Below are 13,038 nucleotides of genomic sequence, written 5' to 3'. Positions count from 1 at the left end.
GGCCAAGCAGCATCATAGGAGCAGAGATGCTGCTTGGCCTGCTGTGTTCATCCAGCCCTGCACCTTGTGTATGATAGTGGTGCTGGTCTCATCAAAAGTAGTGTGATCAGCTTCTTAGAAGTAAGTCATGGTTTGAAAGCACAGTTAGGCCAGTCTCTGAGGGACATAGACTCAATTCATTTTCAATTTTTATACTCTTTCAAGTGTTAATCTGCTCATCTATCTATTAACTATTCAAACTGCGTTTTGAACTGAAAAATCCAACCGTGGTTACATATGACTGGTGATGTCAACTGCATGCATTAGTCTTACAATATTGCAAGATACAAGATTAGGCAAAGATGGAAGTTGGTTCTTACCTCCAAATCCAGGTCTCATTGTGAAATCATGATCGTCCACTCTGAGAAGTTGCTCAGATTTTGTCAAGTAAGATTTTGTTGCATCTGCACTTCTCTTTAGTATAAGACTGTAAGGTAAAATGTAACAAATTAACAAAAAGAAGGAACAATGTCTGTTGAACTGTCTGTGTACATTTCCCTTTCCTATCTCTTTTTCTTGAGCTATCAGACTAACTTTAGAAACGTGTGTAGACCAATTTAGCCCCTCAAATCAGTTCCACCATTCCATGAGGTAAATATTGATCTGTAACCCAAATCTAACTCTATATCTTCCTTTGCTCCAAATGGCTTAAGATTTTTAGTTAACAAAGTCTAAGAATTCCAGTTTAAAGGTAAGAATTGATTCACCATCAATTGCCAATTGCAGAAGAAAACTCAAAAATTTAACCATCATTAATGTATAGAAGTGTTTCCAAATTTCACACCTGAAAGAAACATAGAGACATGGAAAATGGGTGCAGGAGTAGGCCATTTGGCCCTTCAATGCTGCACCATCATACAATATGATCATGGCTGATCATGCAATTTCAATATCCCACTCCCGCTTTCTCTCCATACCCCATGATCCCTTTAGCTGCAAGGGCCACGTCCAGCTCTCTCTTGAATATATCTAATGAACTTTCCCCAACAGCTTTCTGTGGTAGAGAATTTCACAGGTTCACAGTTCCGTGGGTGAAGAAATTCTTCCTCATTTCAGTCCCGAATGGCTTACCCTTTATTCTTAGACTGTGATCTAGTTCTGTACTTCCCCAACATCGGGAACATTCTACGTCCAGTCCAGTGCCAGGTTTCGTTGCACCTCACCCATTCTTAAACTTCCACCATTCAGCAAATAATCTGCCTTCCTGATTTTGCCACCAAAGTGGATACTCTCACATTTATCCACATTATATTGCATTTGCCAACTACTTGCCCACTCAACCAGCCAGTCCTAGTCACCCTGCAGCCTCTTAGCTGCAGGCTCACAGCACACTCTGCCACCCAGCTTAGTGTCATCTGTAAATTTGGAGATTTTGCATTCAATTCCTTTGTTCAAATTGTTAATGTATATTGTGAACAGCTGAGGTCCCAGCACCAAACCCTGTGGTACCCCACTCATCACTGCCTGCCACTCTGAAAAGGACCTGTTTATTCCAACTCTCTGCTTCCTGTGTGCCAACCAGTTCTCTACCCACATCAAAACATTACCTCCAATACCATGATCTTTAATTTTGCTTTCAAATCTGTTGTGTGGAAACTTGTCAAAAGCCTTTTGGAAGTCCAGATACATAACATCTGCTGAATTAACCCTATTCTACTACATCCTTAAAAAATTCCAGACGATTTGTCAAGCTTAATTTCCCTTTAGTGAATCAATGTTGACTTATACCAATTCTATCACTGCTGTCCAAATACTCAGCTATTACATCGTTAATAACTGACTCAAGCATTTTCCCTGCCACTGGTGTCAGGCTAACCGGCCTATAATTCCTCAATTTCTCTCCCTTTTGTTTAGAAGGGTGGGATTACATTAGCTATCCTCCAGTCCATTGGAACTCTTCCAGAGTCTATAGAATGCTGGAAAATGATCACAATGTGTGCACTACTACTAGGGCCACTTCCTTAAGTACTCTGGGATGCAAACTATCAGGCCCTGGGGACTTATCGGGTTTTAATACTATCAATTTCCTCAATACCATTTCCTGAGTAATTAGGATTTCCTTCAGTTCCTCCTTCATACTTGACCCCCTGAACTCGAGAATTTCTGAAAGATTATTTATATCCTCCTTAGTGAAGACAGATCCAAAGTGTTTGTTTAACTGGTCTGCCATCTCTTTGTTGTCCATTATGAATTCACCCAATTCTAACTATAAGATACCTACATTTGTCTTCACCAGTCTTCTTCTCTTCACATATCTATAGAAGCTTCTGCAGTTAGTTTTTATGTTTTCCACAAGATAACTTTCATATTCTATTTTCACCTTCTGAATTAAAACCTTTGTCCTCCTCTGCTGAATTTTAAATTTCTCCCAGCCCTCAGGTTTGCTGCTTTTTCTGGCCAATTTATATGTCTCCTCTTTGGCTTTAATACTATCCCTGACTTCCCTTGCTAGCCATAGTTGAGCCACCTTCCCTGGTTTGCTCTTACTCTTAGATAATGCTCCTTACCTCCAGATTTCTAAGTCAGCTGAATTAGCTTCTCTCTATATATCCTACCGGTTCTCCTCAATATCGTTAAACATTTGATCAAATCAACCCTTAACCTTCTCAGTGCACAACCTTTATTATGTAACAAAACCAAAATACTGCAGATGATGGAAATCTGAATTTTAAAAAAAAAGCAACAGCTGTAGGTGTTCAGCAGCTCTGACAGCATCGGTAGAGACCAAAAAAAGCATTTCTGTTTCCACAGATGCTGAATATTTCCAGCATTTCCTTGTTTGTGTCACCTTTCGTTGTAATTTATTCTTGGATTCTAGGTATCATTCTACTAATCTATACGCTGCATTTCATCCAAGGCCAATTTTACCTAAAGTATGAAGCTCATAACAGCTCAGTGCTCCAGATATGCCATAACCAAGGCTTGTTCCAGCTATACATATTTATGAACTCTAACCCCTTTTATTTTAGTCTGTTAGATATGGCCTTCTTGGCTATTTTCTGAAAGCACCCAAATCTGTTTTGACATCCATTGTTCTAGGCTTTCACCATTTAGTGAGCACTCTGTTTTGGGTCCAAAATTGATGACTTCATGTTTACCTACATTGAAATCTATTTGCCATAGTTTTGCCCTTCCAATTTATCTATTAATATTTCTTTGTTTAGTGTCATTGGCAAATGTTGAGATGTGGTTTCTCCTCCAGTATTTAAGGTGTTCATAAATACAGTGAAATAGTTGAAGCCTCAGTACACCAATTGGAGTGCCAGCCTATTATCTCTGTTTCCTGCATCTCAGCCAACCTCCAATCCAGTTCAATAATTTGCCTTTAATTCCATGAATGTCAACTGCAGCAAACACTCCCTTTGGAGGGATTTCATCAAATGCCTTCTGTAAGTCAATATAAATTACATCCATTGACAGCTCTCTATCCACGACTTTCAGGCAAGACTAATCCTTTACAAGGCTGGTTCTCTCTGATCTGCTAAAAATTTCAAGGTGTTGAGTCACTCTATCCTTAAGTATACACATTAATAATTTCCTACAAGCAGATGTTCGAATAACTGGCCTACAGTTCCCTGGTTTCCCTCTCTCACCTCTCTTAAATGGGGGAGTGGCATGCGCAACTTTCCAATCTAAGGGAACTTTCCTGACTTGCAAGTTTTGCAAAATTATAGATCAGTAATGTGCAATGTTCTCACTCACCTTAAAATCCTTGGGTGAAAATCATAGGGCCCTGGGATCAATAAAATTTTTGTTATCATTATTTTCTTTATTAGATTTGGTTTTATTTATATTTTATTAATATTGGTGAGTCCGTGTCCCTGATTCAATATGTTTCCTTGGAATGTCTGGGAACCTTCCTCAACAGCAGAAAAGACTACCATTTTCTTATTGCCATCAACAGTTTCACCATTATCAGTTTTCAAGGGAGCCCCATTGCTCCTGACCATCTTTTTCCCTAAAACAATTATGAAATAGTTTTATAATTACTTCACCTCCCTTGAAATTTCATTTTCACACTGCTACATTATTTGCAGATCTTACTATCTGTTTTGTTGCACTTTGCAGTTCCTCTTTTTTCATTCAGCAGAAACAGCGCTTTTCTTTGCATGTTTGTATTTCATTCTTGTAAGTTTCTTTCCTATTTCTTTAATGTTCATGGCACCTCCCTATGTTGTTAGTCCTAACGTGGAGCACAATGACTGCATCCTTTGCAGTTTCACCAATATCCTTTCAGTCTGATTTTGGAACCTTGACGTAAGGTAGGCAATATGCTCTTTAGGGTTCTTGATTCTAATTACAAGGGATATTATCTGTCTCTTTAATTATTGAATCTCCCACGACTGCCACATTGTATTCCCCTTTGTCCTCCTTCTCCCAACCTTTTTGAACAGCCTTCAGCCATGATCTGCATTCTGGCTATCTTTCCAATAGTGTTCTTATGCTCAAAGCTAACAATCGCATTGTACCTATTGGGTAGCATTAGTTTCTGCAGGTTGTTGTTCTCTGTCTCACCATGGTGCCCTTTCTGCACACCAATTCCATTCTGAACCTACACTTCTCGATTGAGACTGAAGTCAGGAACAGATGATCCAAATATTTCTCGCTTGCCTTTATGCATCAAAGTGTCTCCAAATCGATGATTCTGAGCTGGAGCACTGAGGCGGAGACGTTAACTGCAGATTTGTGCACTTAGGATAGTCTTGAAGTCCACAGACTCTTATTGTCACTCTTACCAACTTTTTGCTCTGTTTATGATACACTCCTACTACAGTAGCTCTGTGTCAGTGGATATAGTTTACAATCATTTTCTGAGCTACTCAGAAGTTGTAGGTATTGACTTAACTTCCTTCATGCAGTAATTAGCACCTATTCAATTGAATACAGTTGAATGACAATTAACAGCTACCAAAAGACAATTGTTATTTTATCATTTTCAAACTTCTAATTTAAATTAAAACATTAAACAAATCTCATGTAGTGCTTAAGAAAAAAATCCCATTCTCAATAAGTTCCCAACTTTTGTACTCTGTTTATAGTGCACTTTATTTATGATTGCTCTATGCAACCACTAGTGATTGCAGTTGCACTCCATTCATCTGCCTGGCCATACCTCCATCCAGCCACCTGATACATTAGAAAGTCATGGTGTTTGCTGACGTCACCACAATTGTTATAATACGTTAGAATTAGTCAAGGCTTCTCTTACTAAGAGATGCTTAAAGTTAAAGAATGATTCTTATAAAACATAGATGTGCCTTGAGCTGTTCTGTGATATTATATGCCATGATCCTTACTCTGACAGTTTAGTTTTGTTGTAATGTTCTTCATTGATGATTTACATATTGGGAAGAAAGAAAAAGTGCACTAATTTGAAATGAGGCCTTTCTAAAGCTAATAAATAAATAGCAAATCAAGTTTTTTAAGGCAAATCTAAGACCATAAGACCATAAGACATAGGAGAAGAAATTAGGCCATTCGGCCCGCCAAGTCTGCTCCACCATTCAATCATGGCTGATAAGTTCCTCAACCCCTTTCTCCTGCTTTCTCCCCGTAACCCTTGATAATCAAGAACCTATCTATCTCAGTTTAAATGTACTCAATGACTTGGCCTCCACAGCCTTCCGTGGCAGTGAATTGCATAGATTCACCACTCTCTGGCTGAAGAAGTTTCTCCTTATCTCCGATCTAAAAGGTCTTCCCTTTACTCTAAGGCTGTGCCCTCGGGTCCTAGACTCTCCTACCAATGGAAGCATCTTCCCAGCATCCACTTTGTCCAGGCCATTCAGTATTTTGAAAGTTTTAATTAGATCCCCCCTCATCCTTCTAAACTCCAATGAGTATAGTCCCAGAGTCCTCAAACGTTCCTCATATGTTAAGCTTTCCATTCCTGGGACCATTCTCATGAACCCCCTCTGAACCCGCTCCAGGGCCAGTACATCCGTCCTGAGATATGGAGCTCAAAACTGCACGCAATATTCCAAATGTGGCCTGACCGGCACCTTATAGAGCCTTAGTAGTACATCCCTGCTTTTATATTCAAGTCCTCTCAAAATAAATGCCAACATTGCACTTGCCTTCCTGACTACTGACTCAACCTGCAGGTTTACCTTAAGAGAATCCAAGTCTCTTTGCACTTCAGACTTCTGAATTTTCTCCCCATTTAGAAAATAGTCCATGCTTTTGTTCTTCTTACCAAAGTGCATGACTTCACACTTTCCCATGTTGTACTCCATCTGCCACTTCTTTGCCCACTCTCCTAACCTGTCTAAGTCCTTCTGCAGCCTCGCCACCTCCTCAATACTACCTGTCCCTCTACCTATCTTTGTATTGTCTGCAAACTTAGCCAGAATGCCCTCAGTTCCTTCATCTAGATCATTAATGTATAAAGTGAAAAGTTGTGGTCCCAACACTGACCCTTGTGGAACACCACTTGTCACCGGCTGCCATCCTCGGAAAGAGCCTTTTATCCCCACTCTCTGCTTTCTGCCAGACAGCCAATCTTCTATCCATGCTAGCACCCTGCCTCTAACACTGTGGGCCCTTATCTTACCCAGCAGCCTCCTGTGTGGCACCTTGTCAAAGGCCTTCCTGAAGTCCAGGTAGACAACATCCATTGGCTCTCCTTGGTCTACCCTGTTCATTACTTCCTCAAAGAATTCTAGCAGATTTGTCAAGCATGACCTCCCCTTGACGAAACCATGCAGACGTTGCCCTTTTTTTCTGTACACTTCCAAATATTCAGAAATCGCATCCTTTACAATGGACTCCAAAATCTTACCCACGACTGAGGTTAGGCTAATCGGCCTGTAAATTTCCGTATTTTGCCTTACTCCCTTCTTAAACAAGGGTGTCACGTTAGAGATTTTCCAGTCCTCTGGGACCCTCCCTGACTCTAGTGATTCCTGAAAGATCATCACTAACACCTCCACTATCTCTTCAGTTATTTCCTTTAGAACTCTGGGGTGTAGTCCATCTGGTCCTGGTGATTTGTCCACCTTCAGGCCAATCAGTTTTACTAGCAGTTGAAAGTGTTCCATGCAGATGAACATGACTAGAATTGGTCAGATAATCTGAAGTGGGATTACCAGAAGCAGTTTAAACTATTTAAAGTGAAATACCAGATCCCAGAAAACCTTCTTTGCTGCCATTGGCAGGAACAGCTCAGGAATTATAGTCTGACACTACCCAATACACAATCTAGTAGGAATTCCCTGGATCAAAGAATTAACATGTAGTTGGTGGATTCTCAGGGCAGCATTGGCAAAACTGGGACACCTGAGTACAAAATAGAAAACTGTTCCATTGAGTAATCTCTTGGGTTCAGTTCTGGCAAGTCTAGCAACATTTAGAAAACATATTCTTGGAAAGTGAGTGATGCAATGCGCTGGCTTTTGCAGGGCCAAGCTGACTCCAGAGACATTTAAAATTGGTGGGTGAGATCCAATCCTGGGATTCTTGTCCTCCATTCCCAGCACTAGCAATATTCGCTGGCACAAGGTGCAAGCAATATACCCACAGCTGCACTCCCAACCTAGCAAGTTTTATTGTCCGGGTAGGCATCTCAGATCCACCCCCATCCATAATTTCATGGAGTTCCACTAGATTCTTAAGGACTTATGGCATGCAGACCCTCAGAGGAAATGTGAACTGCAGTCTGAATTCAAAAAATCTTTGCAATGCATGCTTAAAAATTTGATATATGCCCTTCCAAGCACCAATGCCCTTTTCATGCCCTCTATGTCCTCTGAATATCTCCTCCAATACCCTTTTCCCCAGCATGGTCTCCAAATTCAAGAAGCATTTATAATGAAATTCTCTGGCAACTGTATTAACAGAAGCAGATGGTCAGAGATCTGTTCTCAGGTGACTTTGTTATGAATGCTTGGCTGAAGTCCAAGTCACATTAATGGGTTAGCTCAGCAAGGATCTGTTTACTCATGCTAATATTGAATGCTGTCTTTATTGCATCTTTTGAAGTTATAATGAGATATTCTATCTTTAAACTGTTTTTATAAGATTTGTACATTTACTTGAGCAAGATTAAGATGTGTGAAATGGAATAAAGCTTCTGCTATTGAAACCATGAATGGCAGTATGACTGACACTTTTATAAAGCTATCAGAGCAGCAGTGTTTTTTTAAATGGCAGATTTTAGAGTGAGTGCTGTTTCATATCTTGCCATAGTTATATGGCTCATTGGTTCTGTGCGTAGTTACATACTGGGTGGGCAATGTGGATGATGAAGCGGGTATGTAAGTCACCTGGGGCATGGGAAAGGCATGGAAATCATAGGAGGGCACAGAAAACATGAAGAGATATGAGGAGTGAGTGGGGGTGAGGGAGTGTAAGGAGGGAGTATTTGAGAACCTAACAGCTATTAAAATGGCTGAGACAAAGAGAACTGAGCTGTTTTTTTTTTCAACAAGTCCACCTCTGCAGTTGGCCATCCATGTGGCATTGTTGAATTGCTTTTGGGGTTCATGGGCCTGATTCGGTCTGACCTGGAATTGAAATAGTGCATGTAAGGATCATTTATTCAGAGACGGGTTTGCTGAGTTGTATAATTTCCCAGCTCATGCTTCCCAACCTTAATAGTAAAATGGGTTTCATTTCCCTTCCATAATAGCTTTGAGAAAATTGCTTTCTATTTGAATCACTCAAGCCCTTGTGATGATGGTGTGCCTTCAAAGGGAATTCCAAGTTTGTAACAGGCCAAATTGTTAATAGCACCAGAGAACATGGCCTATGGTTGTAGGGGAAATTCAAAAATAATATATGGAAATATTAGTTCAGATTTTGCAGTCAGTGTTAATGCAAGGGTGCTCACTGCTGACCTTGAAGAAAACCTCACTGAGAGATCTTGTGATTTCAGTGGCAAAACCTCTGATCCTCTCAACATACAATAAATTATAGCACTGTTTAATAGGGATTACCATTGAGCTACAATGATATCATCAAGCTCTCCAAGCAGCCAATCACAAGAAAGAATTCTCATAGCCAACCAGGAAAAGAGAACTAAAATCAAGCCATTTCAAATTTTACAAAACATTAAATGAAGACCTGGACATATACATGAGATTAACGTAGAAGATGAAATGTCATGGGCAAAAAAAAAGCTTGTGAATGTTTTTTTAAAAATAATTATTTAAAAGGTTGAGAACTTGGAATGGTAGTAGAGTGATAGTAGACTAGCTTTCCAGAGGCTCGGATTAATGGTCCACTGGAATGAGCTCAAATCTCACCACCTTAGCCCACCCCCATAAGAGGAAACATATTCTCAGCATCTATCCTGCAAAATCCCTAAGATTATTATGTGTTTCAATAAGATCATCTTTTATTCTTCTAAACACCAGAGGATACAGACAAACTGTCCAACATAAAGAAGCCCTTCATCCCCGAATCATTAAAGTAAGCTTTCTCTGGACTGCTCTAATGCAATTAACATCAATGTGAACCACAGAGAAAACCCTTCACTGGTTGGAATCATAACAAGCATAATGGAAAGTGTACTGTTGGAGGTCAATCATCTCAGTCCCAGTACATCACTGCAGGAATTCCCCAGGGAAGTTTCCTAGGCCCAACCATCTTTAACTGCTCCTCTCAATGTCCTTTTCTCAATGACCTTCTCTCAATGACCTTCACTTCCCTCTATAAGAAGTGGGGATGCTGTTGATGAAGAATTTGTACCGACAAGAAGTTGGACAACATTACAATGAACGTTTACATAACACAAGTGCCAGACAATGACCATCTTCAAAAAGATGGAATCTAACATCTCCCCTTCATATTCAATGACATTACCATAACTGAATCTTGAACTATCAACATCTTGGGGATTACCATTGAATAGGAACTAAACTAGAACAGTGATAGGAACACTGTAGCTACAGGATCAGATCAGATGCTGGGAAATCAGTGGGGAAACAATTCATCTCTTAACTCTCCGAAGCATGTCCACCATCTGCAAGGCCCAAATCAGGAATGTGATGGAATACTCTCCACTTGGCTAAATCAGTATAAATATACACTCAGGGAACTCAATACCATCTGGGACAAAGGAGCCTGCCTAATTGATGCTCCACCTTTAATGATCATGCCCTCCATCACTGACATACAGGCACTAACTCAGTAACTTACTTACTAACATGTTCGCTAATGCTGAGTATGGGTTCTGCCAGGGTCACCCATCTCCAGACATCATTATCCTTTATCCCAACATGGACAAAAGAGCTGAATTCTAGAGTTGGTGAGAGTGACTATCCTGAGATTAAATCAGTGTTTTACCAAATGAGGCATCAGGATTACTAATACAATTAACATCAATGCGAACCACAAAGAAAACCCTTCACTGGTCGGAGTCATACCAAGCAGAGCAGAAAGTGAGGTCAATCATCTCAGTCCCAGTACATCACTGCAGGAGCTCCCCAGGAAGTGCCCTAGGCCCAACCAATACAGTTGTGTGTACCACCTACAAGATGCATTACAATAACTCAACAAAGTTTCTTTCATTGCACTGCAAACCCCAGAACCTTTACTCTGCCACTGCAAAATATCAGACGCATGGGGATACCAGCACTTCTTTGCTCTCCAACAAGCCATACATCATCCTGAACTGGAACTATATCAACATTCCTTCACTGTCACAGTGTCAAAATCCAAAATCTTCCTTCCTAAGAGTATTTAGACTGTAATGGTTCAGAAAGGCATCTCACCATTATCTTCTCAAAGGCAATTACAGATAGGCAATAAATGCTGACCTTGCTATTGCTACTCACATCATATAACAGATAAAGCTAACAAATTCTACAAATGCAATTAATTTTCAGAACCAGAGAAGTTGTTCAGAAGAAAATCTTACTGCAACCACTGTTAAAAAACCAACTTATTTCTCACTGAACAATGCTTAATATGTTACGGGTTTTTAATGACATGCAAGAACAGAGGAAATACCAGATCAATTGATTTCACTGTTTATTATCTCTGGGTGTGGGGTAAGGGGAGGGGAGAATGATTCACGTCACAGTCTGTGACAGAGCAATGAGTGACAGGCCTTATTATACAGGAGTTTTGCATTAATCTGCATTGTGCAAACTCCTGAAACTGTCATCAGATTTAGAAGACTGATGATAGTGAATGAAGGGGATGCAATGTCCTAGTGGTATTATTGCTGGACATGTTAATCCAGAGACCCGGATAATGCTCTGGGGACCTGGGTTTGAATCCCACCCTGGTAGATGGTGGCATTTGAATTCAGTTAAAAAAAGCCTGGAATTAAGAGAAATGATGTCCATGAATCCATTGATGATTGTTGGAAAAACCCATCTAGTTCACTAATCTCCTTTAGCAAATGAAACTGCCATCCTTACCTGGTCTGGCCTAAATGTGACTCCAGATACACAGCAACATACCTGACTTTTAACTGCCCTCTGGGCAATTAGGGATGGGCAATAAATGCTGCCCTAGCCAGCGATGCCCTCATCCCATGAATGAATAAATAAAAACAGTGCTGACACTGTCAAACACCCTATAAATATTAGGCTAACAAGGTGTAGAGCTGGATGAACACAGCAGGCCAAGCAGCATCATAGGAGCAGGAAGGCTGACATTTCGGGCCTAGAACCTTCTTCAGAAATGGGGGAGGGGAAGGGGGTTCTGAAATAAATAGGGAGAGAGGGGGAGGCGGATAGAAGATGGATAGAGGAGAAGATAGGTGGAGAGGAGACAGACAGGTCAAAGAGACAGGGATGGAGCCAGTAAAGGTGAGTGTAGGTGGGGAGGTAGGGAGGAGATAGATCAGTCCAGGGAGGACGGACAGGTCAAGGGGGCGGGATGAGGCTAGTAGGTAGGAGCTGGTGGTGGGTCTTGAGGTGGGAGGAGGGGATAGGTGGGAAGAAGGACAGGTTAGGGAGGCGGGGACGAGCTGGGCTGGTTTTGGGATGCGGTAGGGGGAGGGGAGATTTTGAAGCTTGTGAAATCCACATTGATACCATTGGGCTGCAGGGTTCCCAAGCGGAATATGAGTTGCTGTTCCTGCAACCTTCGGGTGGCATCGTTGTGGCACTGCAGGAGGCCCAGGATGGACATGTCGTCTGAGGAATGGGAGGGGGAGTTGAAATGGTTCGCGACTGGGAGGTGCAGTTGTTTGTTGCGAACCGAGCGTAGGTGTTCTGCAAAGCGGTCCCCGAGTCTCCGCTTGGTTTCCCCGATGTAGAGGAAGCCACACCGGGTACAGCGGATGCAGTATACCACATTGGCAGATGTGCAGGTGAACATCTGCTTGATGTGGAAAGTCTTCTTGGGGCCTGGGATGGGGGTGAGGGAGGAGGTATGGGGGCAGGTGTAGCACTTCCTGCGGTTGCAGGGAAAAGTGCCGGGTGTGGTGGAGCTGGAGGGGAGTGTGGAGCGGACAAGGGAGTCACGGAGAGAGTTGTCCCTCCGGAAAGCAGATAAGGGTGGGGAGGGAAAGATGTCTTTGGTGGTGGGGTCGGATTGCAGATGGCGGAAGTGTCGGAGGATGATGCGTTGGATCCGGAGGTTGGTGGGGTGGTACGTGAGGACGAGGGGGATTCTTTTTTGGTTCTTATTGCGTGGACGGGGTGTGAGGGATGAGGTGCGGGAGATGTGGGAGACACGGTTGAGGGCGTTCTCGACCACCGAGGAGGGGAAGTTACGGTCCTTGAAAAACGAGGACAACTGAGATGTACGGGAGTGGAATGCCTCATCCTGGGAGCAGATGCGGCGGAGGCGAAGGAATTGGGAATAGGGGATAGCATTTTTGCAGGAAGGTGGGTGGGAGGAGGAGTATTCTAGGTAGCTGTGGGAGTCGGTGGGCTTGAAATGAATATCGGTTTCTAGGTGGTTGCCCGATATGGAGACAGAGAGGTCCAGGAAGGGGAGAGAGGTGTTAGAGATGGTCCAGGTAAACTTAAGGTTGGGGTGGAAGGTGTTAGTGAAGTGTATGAACTGTTCGAGCTCCTCGTGGGAGCACGAGGCGGC

General features: G+C 42.0%; 1 protein-coding gene across 1 annotated transcript in view; it reads right to left on the bottom strand.

The window, feature by feature from the left end:
- The window catches only part of LOC125483107 (mRNA-capping enzyme-like), a 37,463-nt gene that overhangs the window by 1,415 nt on the left and 23,010 nt on the right, over positions 1 to 13,038 (bottom strand). The window contains exon 5 of the mRNA XM_048596727.1: positions 360 to 466. Within this exon, the coding sequence (XP_048452684.1) occupies positions 360 to 466 (107 nt within the window). The remainder of the gene's footprint in view (positions 1 to 359; positions 467 to 13,038) is intronic.

This window comes from Rhincodon typus, chromosome 5 (genome assembly GCF_021869965.1).
Source record: "Rhincodon typus isolate 14 chromosome 5, sRhiTyp1.1, whole genome shotgun sequence".
NCBI lineage: Eukaryota > Metazoa > Chordata > Chondrichthyes > Orectolobiformes > Rhincodontidae > Rhincodon > Rhincodon typus.
This window is presented reverse-complemented; position numbering and strand designations above follow the sequence as displayed.